We start from the raw sequence: 16,824 nt of genomic DNA, 5'->3' as shown, positions 1-16,824 counted from the left end.
CAAGAAGACCCTGAAAGGGAGCAGAAAAACCAAACCACAACCCTGCATATTGCTATTTATTGTATTTCTGATGTATTTTTTATGTATTATTATTGCATTTTTTTGTATGTTTTGTAAACCTGTTGGCAGGCTTTCTGCACCTGGCCAATAGGAGGAAGAAAACGAAGACCACCATGAGGGGGCAGGGAGGGGAGGAGGTGAGTCATATGGCGGGTTGGAAGGGAAGGGATATGAGGGAAGTAAATTGAAAAAAAGGGGATAAGAGTGAGGGACAGGAAGCAGGGAGATGGGGAGAGAGTGGTGAGTGACAGAGGGGAGGGAGTATATTGAGTGACCGAGAGAAGGGAAGGGAGAGAGGGAGGGGGTGAATGAGAAGGATGGAATAAGTGACTGGGAGGGAATGGAAGGGGGTAAGAGACTGATCATTGAGTGAAAGGGAAGGAAAGCGGGGAAGGGGAGTTAGAAGGGGAGGGTAGAAGGGTGCTTGTGTGCGAATAAATGGGTGCATATATATAAGTGAGAGAGAGAGAGATTTTTTTTGTGTGTTCCCTCTTCTGTCTCCCTACTTCCCCCTCCACTAATCCAGAACAATCTCAGGATGACTGAAAATCAAAAGTTCCTGGGTATGGAGAGGGAAACTTTTTTTTTTATCCTTAATAGTTTTAATTAGTGGGTGTTATTTGCTATGTCTGCTATTTTGAAATATTTAATTGCTTTGTGGGAAATGTTTAAAATTGTTTATATCCTTATTATTTATTAGATGCTCTATTAGTGAACTATTTTGAACTATTTTTTTATTAATATGGTTAAATATTATGATGGAATTATATTTCTTGATTTTGATTTATGTGAATGCTATTTCTGTGTTTGCAATATTCCACTGCTTATGAGTCTGCTGAGGACTGGGAGAGGAGAGGGGGCTGGGGAGCAAGACTGCTGGGGACTGGGAGGGCAAGAGACTGAGCTGCTATTGCTTCTGTTTCTCAAAGATAGAAAGTGGGAAATTTTTGTTTTTTCTCACTCATTCTTGGGAAATGAACCTCTGAATATTTCTATATTTTTACAGTACAGGGAAAAAGGTTTTTATTTCTCTGGCGTTATATTGCAGGCAGAGTCTGGCTTTTTTTGTCCAGGTTAGTTTTTGTCTCTGTTTCTCTTTCTAACTTTTGGTCAGTTATTCTGTTTTTGGTGAGGGTTTATTGGGGTTTTTTTATTAGTATAGTTAACTATAATGGAATTATATTTCTTGAATTTGTTGAACAGGAAATGTTTTCCCCAGTCTCAGCTAGAGACTTCTGTAGTTTTTTTAAAGTAATCTTAGGTCTCAAGTAGCCTTTTGCAACAGTTTCCTTAACCCAGGGCTTGATCCAGCTAAAGATGTCTACAGGCTCAGCACTTTATATGCATGGTGGGGGTGGAAGGGGAATAGAACAAGGAGCTAAGAGTAACAGATAAGAATGAGAGAAAAAATGTGTGAGGCTTGCTGGGCAGACTGGATGGGCCATTCGGTCTTCTTCTGCCGTCATTTCTATGTTTCTATGTTTCTATGTTTCTATAAAATATGGATTAAATGAAGAAAAAGAGAAAATTTACCTTTAGCCATTGAGACATGACAAATAATCACTAAAGTCTGAAAGGTCCAAAGTCTCGTATATGCATATTTAATAAACATTTTGTTGTGGCAAGGTTATTACTCCTGGGAGAATTCTGCGCAAAAAAATTAAAATTCTGCAAACAAAAATTTAAAGTTCTGCGCACTTTCAAAATACATGACAGTCTAAGGCCTGGATTCACCATTCGATCGCAGAATGATGAATCTAGCGAAAACGGGGGGGGGGCACGGGCCTGCGAAAGCCGGCAGCCATCGCACCACCGCGGTGTTTTCGCTGCCGGCTTTCGCACCCAATAGCGCCACCGTGAAAGGTGGTGCTATTGGGCGCGCTACTGGCGACGATAATGTGGCTTACCTTATCACCACCAGCGAAAACATTGCGGAGTCCGCCCCTTTGCTGCCCCGACTCCTCCCCTCGCCGCCCCGACTCCGCCCCTAGCAAGCTATCGTACGCGAAAAGGGACTTTTCGCATGCAATAGCAACTTATCGCATGCAATAGCAACTTAGGGGGTCATTTTGTAACGCTTATCACGTTACAAAATGACCCCCTAAGTAATTAATTTAACATAACATACAGAAAAAAAGTTATTACTTAAAGATGCAGAATTTTAAATATTTTGAACAGAATTTCCCTAGAAGTTCACTGTAAGAGTGTCCCTTCCACTCTCTCTCTCAATTTATCCAATTTATCTTCCAATTTATCCCTGTCAACTGAAAAGCTGAACATAAATACAAACAAATAAATATAAGTAACTGGACTTAGTGCAACCAAAATTAATTTGGAGCTTGGTCACAGGAGGGACATTAGATCATTTAAGCTTTCAAACTTAGGGAGTGTTCGGGGGGAGGGTTGGGGGGGGGGGAGTGCTGAATTTTGTCATAAGAAGTGCATGGTGACTAGAACTGAGGCGAGATAATACATTGCTCCTTCTGTTTGCTTTGTTGTATTTTCAGTCTGGGAAGAGTTTTTAAGCTATTAAGCAGATTTAATTGAATTATTTTAATTCATTATGTTGTTTATTATTGTGCAGTTTAGATTATATTTATTGTATTGTATTTGATTCAGAATTGAAGTACTATGGGAGAAAACAATGTGCAATAAACCATGAAACTGAATGGGAGAGCACAAAAAAACCCCACAAAATATGACAGCATACCTCCCAGAAGAGCTGAAGTGAGTCTAATATCTTTATACGTTCATTATTCTCCAATACAAAAGATCCTGAAAAACAGAACATGTATTCTGAAACTTTTCAAACAGTGCTGTCATACAGTGAGGGATTGGCATTAAACAAATGTAAATTAATGATAGAAACTTTTATAAATGTTTTCTTTGAGGAATAAATCTCCAATATGTAAAAACCTGCCAGGGAAAAGACTTTCAGGTATAATGCTGACTGCTATCGTGTGGATACGGGAAATCCACTATAGCTCAATCACATTCAGTAATAGTTAACTGCAGGCCGCTGAAGTTTGCCCCATCAAAAATCTTGGGTGGAATCCAACTTGCATCTCATTTAATCAGATGTTTCTGTTATCAGTGGTTGCCTTAGTTATGCACTTATCTCTAATTTTTATCTTTGGGCTCCAGTAGCACCCCCAAAATTGCATGGAGAGCCACTATGCATGAAAACAACTTGCTGTGCAAAATGCTTGTGGTTCCAATGATCACTGAGTGGGCTGTGAGTGCGGTGAATGGAAACAGTGTGGGGCCCTATTCCAGCAAGCACCTACTCTGCAGTCAAGAAGTGTAGCCATGTACATCTGGCTGGTAGGAGTTCCCAGCTCTCCAGAGCCAGAAGAAAGAGAAAAAACCTGCGGCTGGAGGCAAGGATGCTTGAAAGGCAAGCAGAGGCAGGGAGATGGATGGGTGATGACTGTGGCAGAGATAAGAATGATGGCAGCACAGACTGACCAGGTGCTCAGTGAGCTCTGGCAGTGCGCCCTAGGATGAGAGGCTGTGGTGAGCCCAGAAGGGGGCAGCATCAAGAAGCCAGAGGATGGTGCTTAAGGTGGTCTAGATGCTCTGTAGGGTGCCCAAACACTACCGGGAGTCCCGAAACACCTCCTGTGAGAAGCCCAGAGCAGGGGGTAGTGAAGAACACAGAGAGGGGTAACAGAGTGCCCTAGGGAGGGTGACACAGACTTCTCAGGAGGAGGCAGTATGGAGAGCCAGCGGGCTCTAGCACCAATCGGTCAGAAGGAGGTGCTACAGAGGTCCGGAGGAAAACCCTGTGGGGTGCCCAAACACTACTGGGAGTCCAGAGACAACTCCTGGGACAAGCCCAGAGAGAGAGGGCATGGAAAGGCAAATGATAGATGCCATGGAGAGCCCAGAGGATGCTTCTGCGGAGACCCCAGGGAGTGTGGCTGTGGAGGAGCCAGCAACCGACATGAGCAAGTGGCCAGAGTGTACAGAGGAGGAAACTGCGGACAGCCCAGAGGGAGGTGCTACAGAATATAGAAAGGAGGAAACTGCAGAGAGCTCAGAGGAAAGCACTGTGGAGACTCCAGTAAGTGAGGCTGCAGAGGAGCCAAGAAGGGGCTCTACATCAGAGATACCAAATGCCAAGAAGCAGGCTCAGCTGGTTATAGAGGAACCAGCATTTGTAGCTCCCCAGTCAGTCCATATAGCTTCACTGGGGAGGAATTTGAACCCAGAGCCAGCAAAGGACTCAAAGGACTGGGGATGTGCACTGAGCGAATGGCACACTGGGTGGTGGGCATGACACTGTCAAGGGTAACCCTAAGACATGGGGGTGAGCAACTCACTAGGTCCCTATTCCCAAGCATAGCTGGTGGGAAGTCAGAGGAAGGGGAATGGGATGTCTTGGACTCTTCATGAATGGGATCCAGGAGGGAGTAGGGACACTTGGTCCAACAGGTCCAAACTGAGGGGAATGTGAGGCAGTACCCTTAGTATTCCCCTATTTACCTGTGCAGGACTAGGCTAGATGCCTGGTCCACCTTAAATTCCATAAGGAGAGTATGTTTTATGGGCTGGATACTGCAGGGCAGGTGGGGCTCAGAGGCTGTAACCAGAGACTGGAGAATAAGAGCTGGGAACCAGATGGGAATAACCCAACCAGGCCCGAGTCTCCAGGAGGAAGGCAACTGCTGTAGAATTTCCTGTCCAAACACCTAGCTGAGATGAAGCTGTGTGAGTACTGAGGGAAGCAGAGAGAGTACACTGTCTGAAGGTAAAGGCAGCCTACTGTTGGGTATATGATTGAAGCTATGAATAAAGATCTAATGTTTTAAGAAAAGCTGGAGTCAGACTAGTTTAAGTCTCCAGGCCTGTGGAAATCACCACTCGGTCCCACAGCTCCCTTCTTCCCACAGCTAAAGGGTCCCATGGCAATTGTACTGCACAGGCCTAAAAACAGGGCTTTAACATGCAGTGGGGACAGAAGGAGTTGAGTTGGCCCCATTGGCCACACTTCCCTACACCAGCTGTCTCCCAAACCAGGGGAAGGTACTAGGGCCATTTGGGAGTCCCACTGCTAGAAAAGGAGGGACGCAGCTGGTTGTCAATAAGAGTGAAGCCTAAGAAAAGCCTCACATTTCATTACTGCACCAGGCCCCGCTCCAGACTTAAGACAGTCCTGGCACTCAGACATAAGACCAGCCCAGCTGGCCCTGTCTCACACTGAGCCTAATCAGTTATACTACACTCACATTTACCTTCTCAGGAACAAAGAATATGGTTTTTATGCTTTCCAACATATGGAATGATGGAAGGAATTAAATAAAGGGTGATTGTCCATCTGTCCACAGGCCCAATAACTCTCCAAAAAAAAAAAAGAAATGGAAATTCACCAAATTGGTATGCAGAAAAAATAATGTGTATATCTTAGATGAATAAGAAACCCAGAAACATCAGGCCAGTATTTTCAGAGAACTAACCCTCCAAAAACAATCCCTATTGCTTTTTACCATTAGAAACTGCAGAATGCTGACCAGTGCCCCATTCCAAAAGCGTCTCCCCCACTCCCATCCCCACACACCCTCCTAGCACTTCGTCCCAGAGCAACACAGGCAGTCAGTGAAAATAAAAGCAGCAGCTCACAAAGGATGGCAACAAAAAGCATCTTTGAAACATCTTTCTCCACAATTCAAAGTAAATACACACACATACCCCCCCCCCTACAAATTCCTATCCCCCCCCACACCCTACCCCATACCCACCCAAATCCACACCCATAATGCCCCCACACATGCATGCTCTGCTCTCCACGCCCCTTTAAGAAATCTGTTGAAATGCATTCCTGAAGCCATGCCTCTCTTAGATATCACAAAGTTACGTCACACCATAAAACTAGTTTTGCAATCGAAGTTAAATCATGAATTCAAAGTCCTGTAATGCCCTACCCCTCAGTCCCAATATAATCAATCAATAAAACATAGAGACATGATAGCAGAAACTGTCCGAGTCCCCTGATGACATCAGTGATGATGTCAATCCTCACCCAAAAAGTATAATTTAATGTCCATTAAATACTGAATTTGAAGAAGGAAAATTATCTAAAACATCCCACTCTATTCACATATTCACAGCAGAGCTATTGACATCATCACTGATGTCATCGGGGGACTCGGAGAGCTGTAAAGCACGCAGAACTTTTCCGTCGATAAGCAGGGCTGAATTAGCCCATAACATGTGGGTGACGTCATCCAGTGGCACTAAACGAATCTCTCTCTCAAACCGAGGATTGATGGGAATTGTAAAGCTAAATTAGTTAGGCAGATGGGCATACTAGATAGGCCGTGCAGTCTTCTTTTGCTGTCAGGTCTCTGTTTCTATTAATTGATTATAAAAAAAAAAAAAACCCACACTCCAAAGCAATTTTTTCAGAAGTTTTTCATTGTGTAACATCAATCCCCACCCAAAAAGAATATTTTAAATTCCATTAAATACTAAATTTGAAGAAGGAAAATTATCTAAAACATCCCACTCTATTCACATATTCACAGCAGAGCTATTGATGTTACACAATGAAAAACTTTTGAAAAAATTGCTTTGGCGTGTTTGTTTGGTTTTTTTTAACACTATATTATGATTACAAAACCGTCTTCTGATGATGATGGCAGTGCTAGGAGCATAAGGTTTTCAGTTTTTTAAATCCATTTGGAGTTCATTCAACATTTGTTGAAGAGTCACACTATAGGTGAGTGGTGAGCATTTATTGTTTGATTATATATGGGGGATACTTTCTTTATTAGCGAACAACTTATTGGTTTCAAGAACACTTGAATTATTATTTCAGTCTCATAAAATAAACACAAGTAGGCTTTATTTTTTTTCCCTCCAGGATAAATAAACACTTACCTGTACCAGAGAAAACGTTCTGCATGAGTCCCATCTGGTGTTCATCCATCTAAACGGATTTAAAAACAGAGCACATTACAACTTGGATGTCCTACAAAAAAAAAAAAGGAAAAACAAACAATATCCTTGTCTTTAAAGTCCTTGAATTAAAGCAGAATTGCAAGTAGAAACTGGTTCCCACCTAATCCAGAATAAAGGCAGCAATCTGCTTTAAATCAGGCCTTCCCAAATCTGCCCTGGAAAGTATGCAGCTAGAATAACCACAATGAATATGCAGGTGATAAATCTGCAGACACTGGAAACCCAGCATATGCAAATTTACCTCATGCATATCTGTTGAGGATATTTTTAAAACCCAACAGGCTGCCGAATCCCCAGGATGGATTTGAAAAGCCTTGCTCTAAATAGTGGGCAAAATGGTCCGCTTACCCCCCACATTCAGTCATGCACCATCTCTTAACTCTCACTCCCGCACGCCACCTGTGTATCTCTCCCCGCCTTGATAAAAGGCGTCTTCCTTATCTTTCTTCCCCCCCCCCCCCAGTTTTCCCTCCCTCAACTTATTTAGGAAGACAGTTTAATGTATACTCCAGACTACCCTGTACTCAAAAAAGTATAGGCATAGCAACAGGATTTGAAAAAGAATGCACAGGCTCGTCCTATGTACACCCCCCTCACGTTCCCCACTAAAATTACTACCTTCCCCCACCCAAGTTAAAATCTGATCACAGACAAATGGACCAAGTTATTCAAAACTTTTTATTTTTCTCCATTTTTCCCAACTGGAATTTCTAAAGCACTTCTTTCTTTTAGATCTCCCATCCCACTCACCTTGCTTTAAAAAATCAAAGCACACGATATGGTATATTAACATGCCACTAAGAATTTGGCTGCATCCCGGTGTATATATAGAGCCACCCATCTTATTAGCAACACAAAAGATAGGCAGTTTAAGATGGAAGCCTGCTCTGCTTTATGCTCTGCTTTAAACTTGCCCTGGCTCTTAATTTTGTCTGGCTTTATGAGATTCCACAGACAGCAGGAAGAGCTAATCAATCAATCCTGGGACATATAAAGCAGAACTCTTCCCTTGAGGCCATGACGCTAAAGCCCAAATTGACCTTCTTTGGGACAAGTGATACACATAAAGAATGGAACAGAGACTTTGCTTACTCAAGGTAACGTGGAAAGAAACAGAAACGGAGGAAGTCAGAAAACAAGGATCAAGTAAGACACAAACATGTTTCCTCAGTAACCTCAGGAAGCAGTTGGCAACAGGATCGCCTTAGAGAGTCTTTTGTCCATTGAGACACCGTTTGTCACGGGGCTTAATTTGTAGACAAAAAGGAAGTAGAACTGTGGAGTGGGAGGAGGGGTGGCAGAGAGTAGGGCCATGGCCAGATGTGACCTGTGGAAAGGGGTGGGGCCAGGTACCAGGTATGAATTTCCTCTCTCCCCAAACACATACCCGAACACACTCTCCACACATTTCCTCCTCCTTACCACTATCATCCTCTATCCCCAGCTGTCCTCGGCCCACCAGAACTGATTTACACCATTGGCTCTGCTCCACTTCCTCTGGTCCCAATGAAAAGGTGACAGAACCATTCTGGGTCATTCTGCCAGAAGTTAAGCCCTCAGTAACAGACATTAAAAGGAGTTGAATTAGTAGAAGTTGGAAATTTATGAGCAGTAGCCAGGGCTGATGTCTTGACAACTGGCATTACTGCTCCCAACTTTCAAACTTTTGCTAATTGAACCAGTTTTGTCTCTGTTCCTTGTGCTGCAGCATCTGCTTCAGGATCACTTCTTCACCTTCTTTTCCCTGCAGAACAGGACGTGAAGGAGTCAAACACAGAAGGGAAGAGCCAAATTAGAGAGCAGAGTAGCTGCTCTTGCTCTGGTTGCTCCAGGCTCACTCCCCTCCTCCTCCTTCCCTGGAGGCTGCCTGGAGGGGAGGGGCTGGAGCAGAACACTCCTGCTGCTCTGCTTCTTAAGTCTGAAAAAAAGTGGTGGAACTCTGCTCCAGGTCGTTTTCCCACAAATTAAGCCTTGGTGTGTCTACCCTGACTTGATGGCACTTAATGAGATTTAGGAAATCTTGGGACCTTAGTTCTCCTTTCTTCCAGCCTGTGACAGGGCATCAAATATTGAACATGAATCTAATGTCAAGCTAATCTGAGCCACCCTTCTCCTAATTCTTACCAAGTCAGCTTTAACTCAGTGTCAAACCAAATTGTCTGCAGTTCTAAGTGCATATGGATCCAATCCAAATCGCTAGTCTATCCCTACCAATAGCCAAACAATAGACACTATATTTTACCATCTAGTCACACTAAGGCCTGGATTTTCTAAGGTCACAGACCTTAGAAAATCTGGCGGTGCGGGGGGGTGAAGCGGGGGGGCAGGCCTGCGAAAGCCGGCAGCGATCACATCTCTGCGGTGCGGTCGCTGCTGACTTTCGCACCCAATAGCGCCATCATAAAAGGTGATGCTATTAGGCGCGCTAGTGACAGCAAAAAGGGCCCTTACCTTTTCGCCGTCAACGAAGTCGTCACAGGTCTGCCACAACTCCTCCCCTTCCGGTGCGGACTCCGCCCCGATTTAGTGATCGCACGCGAAAAGTCCCTTTTCGCGTGCGATCACTTTGGAAAATGAACCCCTAATGGAGCAAAAATGTAACATTTACCTCTCCATCCAAGTGCAGAATCTTTACTTCCTTTGGATCTGAGGAAACATTTTGGTGACAATACCATCTTAACAACTTTGGTACTAATCCATCGATCCAGTTGCTAAAAATAAATAGACAAACACTGAAGATCAATGGAAAACAGTCAAGCGCTGGAGGACAGGTTCACGAGGGGGAGAGGAGCAAGTTTGAAACACTCCACCCCGAAACAAAGTCCCCCATGCACTTTTTACATGCAGGCTTCTGAAAGTGCAAAACCAAGATGCACTTCTCCTCTCCTCCCCAAAACACATTCCCTTAGGAACACTTTCTCAGTGCAGCTAAAAGTCCATGCATTGTGAAAGAACACATATACTTTTAGCTGCACCGAGGGAGGGAATTTTTCAGACAGCTCATCTGCATGGGTAAACACCTTTTACTCACATAAATACCACTTTGAAAATCTTTCTCAGAATGTCTTAGGAAGACATGAATGCTATGCACTCTTTCTACCAGGCTCTCCCCAGAATTCAGATTTTGCAATAATTCGTTTCTAATGCCAGATTTTAACCTCGGGATACTCCAATGGATCCTGAATCAGCAGAACATGGTCTCCCTTCTCCTTGTCTGTTGGAGTTAGATTTCTACAGTTTTACTTTGTACTAGAAATCTAGAATTACCTGCCGCAGAAACTGTGACTTCTGTACAAATATAGGGATGGGTATTTTCTTTACATTACAATGCATCTTTGAAGTTAATGAAGCGGATTAAAACCAGAACACAGAACTATCACAGCCTCACTACCATTCCTGAATGCCTGTAACAAACAACTTAATACAGTCAGAGAGGTTCAGATTTACTCAAGGGTTTCTCTTGCAAAGAAAAATGCGTTAGTCAATCTGGCCTTTACTGTAGGTCTCATAACCTCTTAACACCAACAATGTTCACATCATCGGTCCTGAAAAATGATACATTCTGAATTCCCCTGTCACATTTCAACATTTTAATCTAAAATGGATTACGAACTGTAGAAAAAAAAAAAAAAGAAAGAAACAAGATGCTGTTTGATCCATGTCAATCAATTACCATTTGTAAATACGTTTGGATAGGCTCTTACCCAGACTCTTCCTCCATATATCCTAAGAGATTCCTCGACTCCAGAGCTCCAGTAAACACTGTGTTAGATTGGACTTTCTTCCCCATCTCCAACAGAGTTTTCAGGTAGGTTTTAATACATTCGCTTTTTCCACTCCCTACAGGACCTATCACAGCAACCTTGAGCAAAATACAAACGAACAAAAAAAAAAGAGAGAGATTAAAGGCAATCAAGTTGATACTTACAGTTGCAATCAAGGAATCTGCCACTGATTGCTAACTACAGGGATCTTTTGCAAGCTATCGGAAAACTTCAGTTGTGTCATCTACAATATTTATAGGCGTTTTGGCAGTTCCCCCACACAAAGGAAGCAAAGGTTAGTAACTTCATTAGTGAAGATCCTTAATCAAATACTTAGCATTTATTTATTTAAAAGCATGTAGTGTTTGTTATGTCAATTACAGTAAAACAGATAAAATAAAAACAAACAATGAAACACATAAAATCCAGAAACCGCATGCAGTACTCAAGGCTGGTACAAGAGTATATGGCTCCCTAAGCAAATCTCTGTTCATGCCCCTTCTAAAAATGTACTTAGAGGAAGCTCCAGAAGCACTGCTTCCTACCAGCAGTAGTAGTTCCAGCACAGCACTCCCTTCTGTAGTGGTATTGGTTCTGTCACAGCATTTATCTCTGGGCCTCACCATGGTGGGATGTTGCCACCCTTATAAGTTTGGCGCTCTAGGCGACCACCTAGTTTTCCTAATGGAAGCACTAGCCCTGGCAGTACTAACTCTCTTGCCTCAACATTGGGTGGAACCAAAGGCCTCCAGGAATAAGACAGCCTTTAGCTGCTTCCAGAACATCATAAAATCCTTTAAATGATGAAGAGGATCCTGAAGAGGATTCCAAAGAGTGGCACTCGCCACAGATAAAGCTCAAAGCTGAATATCATCAGCATAAACTTTAAATTTGATATTATAACAATGCAAGATTACACATAGTAGAAATAGATGTTAATTAAGGCAGCAGACAAAACCGATCACTGCAGAACACCAAACTGAATAATGGACCAGGCTGACTGTTGATCAGAAATCCTCACTTGTTGCTCTTTTTCTGACAACATCATACATTATAAACATCATACAACCTTGAAATAGCAATACATAAGAATAAAATACATTCTTAAAATTGTTTTATATGTATATGATACCTGTAGACATTTATTGTAGATAAGAATTCAATGGGAATTTTTAACTGAAAGTGTTGTAAAACTGATTTAATGAAGGATTTTCCCATTAAGACTCCGAGTGGCCATAATACCCTCTCACAGCTAAGGGCACAACATGCTTGATGCTGTGTGGCCTGGCTCCCCATTTTTTCAGATAACAAAATGGCAGCTCAATGGAGGCTGGGCTACCATGACAACCAGCCACTGCTTGAGAAGGCTAGGACCTGTGCAGAAGGTGTGGAGCAAGACCTACTGGCAAGCTCAGCCTCTTTTGCCCCCCCCCCCCCCCCACCCGCCACACACTCCACTCACTCACTTTCCCACTTGGCCCATCCCTAGCATGGGGCGCCTGTCCTCAGGTTGATTGGTTCTTCTAGGAAGGGAGATGTTGGGGGGAGAGGGAGCCAGGGGAACAGTGGTTTGGTTTTCTTCTTTATTTACATAATTTCAATTTGTTCTTGTTCGCTCATGACTATGTAGGGCGAGGGCGGCCTGCTCACGTGCTTCCTTAGCTTGGGGGTGGGCCATCTGTGCAAAAACAGAACAGAAGTTGGTGGGAAGAGGGGAGGAAAAGAGTCTGGGCCATTACCTTGCATCTAGAGCTTGGATGGGGACCCCTTTCCCTTCGTAAAGCATAGAGAAAAGATCTGAAACAATGGAAGAAGCGGCATCAGGCCATTCCCACTAGCTATGGCTCAGATGGGGACTCTTTACTAGGGATGTGCAATCGTTTTTCCCGAATTAGGCAATTTCAATGAAATTGCCTAATTCAGAATGGTTTGGGAGAACCGAAAAACGATTGAATTTTTTCCGAAATTTTGGCAAAAATTCATTTTTGAGCTAGTGCGCACTAACAGAAGTTAGCGCACACTAACTCCCGGTAGTGTACACTAACCTGAAAATCAGGGCCCCTGAAAAAAAAAAACCCTGAACCATGGGAAAAACAAAATTCCCGCGGGGGGGGGGGGGGGGGAAGGGGCCCGAAACGAAGCCTGACACGAAAATTTTACCCGAAGCACATCTCTACTCCTTACCCTATGAAAACAAAGCATCATTGCCACAAATAAGGGGAGGTCAGGCCACTCTGTACTCTTTTGTGAACAGGATGGCAATGTCCACCTTGGGGCGGTGGCAGCAAAAGAAAACTGCTGTACCTAGTAGCAGATTAAATAATGCTAGGATGAACTCAATACTATTGCAGGTAAATGATTAAATAAAAGCTACGGCTCTTTGAGTCTTTGAATCGCAGAGCCTATGTGTTGTTCTCTATCATCTAAATTGAGGGGTGGAGGGGGGCAAAAGGATGGGGAAGGGAGTAGGCATGAGAGATGGCAGGTGGAAGGGGGATGGTAAAGGAGACCTGGGTCTGAAGGGTAATATTTACGTTGTCACTTTTAACTCTTTTACCACAACCAAAACATGATGCATAGCAAAACCTACAGATTGACCGATGATGATGTAGCCCAGGTTTCTACAGTGATGTTTTGGCACACTGTCAATGCCAAATATCTCCAGTATCATGTAAAACTGTGAATTATTAGATTTGGGGTACTGTAGTGAGGTATGACCATGAGAAGATAAAATGTTAATGTAGCTCGAGATCTGGTAAATGTTTGAAACCTACAGTCATAAAATGGATGTTATGGCTATTACTGACACACAGCGTATTTTCCCCTAGCAGCTGCAGAAGCACCAGGCCCGGGTTGTGGTAGGCTACAAACTGGCCAATGGAAAAAAAATACAGTGCTTTTTATCCATGCACGTTTCACCTGCCTCAAAGCAATTGCAAAGAACCTGCATGAAAATATGCACCAGGGTTTCAAATTGAAATCTCCATGTGTACTCTCTCCCTTCCCCGACCTAACCTGGACCCTTTCTTCCCCACAGGTAAAAAAAGTACATGCACTGTTCGCATCATCACACTTTTACCTGCAGTGTGGGGAGGGGGCAATTTCAGAGGGCCTTTCTATGCACATAAACACCGCTGTTTACCCCCCATGTAAAAAGTATTGAAATACATCTCTCAAGCTTTGGCCTTTAAGGCGAATATTACACACACCGAGACCCGTCTAAAATGTTTACAAGAAAAAGGTTCATTTACTCGTGCTTTCTGGACGTGCCCTAAGATTTTGAAATTTTGGAAGGTGGTTTTGTTTTACATTGATAATCTCTTGGGATGTTCACCTCCCCTTGCTCCGGAATAAGTGTTGTTTGGCCTGAAGTTCTCTAAATATGTAGGGAAGGAAAGGGAGAGGGTTTTTTTTGCTAGGTAAGCATTAGTTCAGGACAAGAGATCTATTTTACTGGTATGGCAAAGGGCTGAGTCACTATTATTTTTTTTTTTTTTGGCAATGGCGTAATGCGTTTCATGATATGATGTTTATGGAGTCGATGGCCGCTCAAGCCTCTCTCTCTTATAAGATGAGATTCTTGGGCACGTGGGATAAATATCTTCAGAGTCTTTCTGGTAGGGCTAGGAGTCTGATAGTGAACAGTTTATAGAGTGGTTTGAATGGCACATAGATAAGTGGTGGATGAGTTGTAAATTATACCCCTGGGTACTGTAGATAAGGACTTTGGGGGTTGGATGGGAAGATCTGGATGAAGGGGGGGGGGGGAATCTATATTTGGGGTACTATATTAAGGCATCGGTGCCTGGATGGACCAGAGAAAATAAAAAGACTTCCAGACAAGTAACATATGTACGCTTGAGAAACTCTGGATTTATGGGGGAATTACAGGGGGGGGGGAGGGGGGAGGAAGGATTTAAAAAAAGGGAAGCCAGTTAAAGACTCGATTCTCTAACTGGTGATGACTTTGTATTGTTTAAGGACTGAAACTGATGCAACAATTTGGCTGTTCTTTGTACTGTGTCATTGTAGTCTGCTTTCAAGATATTGTGCTATAATTTTTGTTACTTTAATAAAGATACTTACACATAAAAAGTTTTGAAAACTACCCTCCCTCATGCGGTTGGTTTTATCTCTCGAGAGCAGCATTATCCTGCCTGTGCTCTCAGTTCAGACAAGGCTGAAAGGGAATCGTGCCCGGTTGCCCCAAAGCTTTCACCGCACGCAACTTTTGTCTTTTAAGTGCGCCCTGTAGATGGCGCATGCCGCCTGGCCCCGCCGCCAAGACAATTGAACTCGAAAAACTCAGCAAGCTTTGACGGCGCATTCCGATTAGAGATCGCAAGCAGCGCCTGTACTTACTGTTCTGTAAGCGCACGCCAACTGAGCTAGACAGGAAACCTTGCACTGAAAGGAGTTGCCAGGAGCCGTGGGAAGTTTCCAAAATGCTGCGGAAATAACGTTGGTCGTGTCGTCGCCGGGGATGCCCACTTCTTTGTTGGCAAAGAGGAAACGCTGCCCAAGACTGTCTTCTGGTGCACCAGCCACTGGGAGACCCCCATCTGGGGTAAGGGGAAACACATGCCAAGGAGAAAAACATGTTTCCTACTGCTGGAGTATTCAATACAACAAAAGAATTCAGTACGCTTTCAAAAGATACACAGTCACCCTACAGTCTCATGTTTAGATTTTTTTTTTTTTAATTATTATTATTTTAGGAGGCATGGGGGGGGGGTGGGGAGGAAGCAGTTCAGCAGCGACTGACGTCCACTCATGATGAGTCATTTGCGCTCTCTGAATATAATAATTTGATGTACAAATTAAATGCCAACTTCATTCAAACCAAATCCAAATCATACTGTAGACAACATGCATTTTACTTGCTGCCAAAATTTTCATGAAATTGAAAGAAAGGATAAAACACATTAGGGGGCCGATGCAAAACAGTGCACTCAGCTGAGCACACCGTTTAACCCGTGCTTGGACACGCGTCCACAACCCCTTATGCTGTAATGGGATTAATGCGTCCAAAGGGCGCGTCCAACCCCCCTGCGAAACCAATCGCACTCAAAACATGCACATGCATGAGGATGAGGCTATTAGTTATTCTCCCCAGATCTAGAACAAAAATGTACACCCAACCCACACATTTTTACGCTCAGAAATTAATGCCTGTCCAGAGCAGGCGTTTAATTTCTGAACAGCCAAAAAAAAAAAAACGTACAGAAAAGCAGAAAATGCTGCTTTTCTGTACATCCTCCGACTTAATATCGTGGCAATATTAATCCAGGAAGCAAAAGGTAAAAAAAATAAATAAATAAAGTGCCACGGTCAGTTTAGGGAAACGGATGCTCAATTAATGAGTGATCATTTTCCTAACCTGTGGCTGTGTACAGCTTAGGAAAATGGACGCTCATAAAATGAAGGGGCGCACATTTGTCCCTGGAGCCTCCTTGGCAGCGCAACCCCTCATTTAAATATTGAATCGTGCACCCAGGAGAGGTGGTTGGGCGCACGTTAGGAAAGCAGGCGCTTTAACACTGAATGCCTGTTTTTCGTGCTCATTTATTGCATTGGCCCCTAGGTTTGAAGTATGCAAGGATGGGGTTGACTTACACAAGTTAATTTAAAAAAAAAAAAAAAAAAAGGATTGTCAGGGAAGAGGCTCAGATTTGGGGGGGGAGGGTCCCCGTTTTTCTACTGCCAACTTATATGTCTGTCTATTTATGCAGACTCCTCAGCCATCATTTAAACACTGGCAATTAGAGCTGGCACTTTCTGTTCAACGCAGATACTTTCTTATGTCCCTGCAAGCTACTTACTCATCTTGCTGTTGTCATTTGATGCGACAGAGCTTCCTGACGGAGTAACGACAACAGGCCAGAGAGCTGCCACCAGGGGCTGTAAGAGCTTCAACTTGTGCCCCGTCAGCTGAGGGAACAAACAGTGATGGATGGCAGTGACCATAGCTCTGTCCTCAAGCTTCTCCTGCCAGTCAGACTCTGGAGCATTTGATTTTTCTTCTCCTAGAAATAAA

At 43.5% G+C, this 16,824-nt stretch overlaps 1 protein-coding gene across 1 annotated transcript in view; it reads right to left on the bottom strand.

Annotated features, from left to right (window-relative positions):
• Nucleotides 1-16,824, bottom strand: part of LOC115096908 (dynein beta chain, flagellar outer arm-like) — a 630,228-nt gene that overhangs the window by 370,415 nt on the left and 242,989 nt on the right. Inside the window, 6 exon segments of the mRNA XM_029612190.1 lie at nt 2,771-2,835; nt 6,943-6,991; nt 9,632-9,734; nt 10,728-10,885; nt 15,150-15,349; nt 16,610-16,813. Coding sequence (XP_029468050.1) covers nt 2,771-2,835; nt 6,943-6,991; nt 9,632-9,734; nt 10,728-10,885; nt 15,150-15,349; nt 16,610-16,813 — 779 coding nt within the window.

This window comes from Rhinatrema bivittatum, chromosome 8 (assembly GCF_901001135.1).
Source record: "Rhinatrema bivittatum chromosome 8, aRhiBiv1.1, whole genome shotgun sequence".
NCBI lineage: Eukaryota > Metazoa > Chordata > Amphibia > Gymnophiona > Rhinatrematidae > Rhinatrema > Rhinatrema bivittatum.
This window is presented reverse-complemented; position numbering and strand designations above follow the sequence as displayed.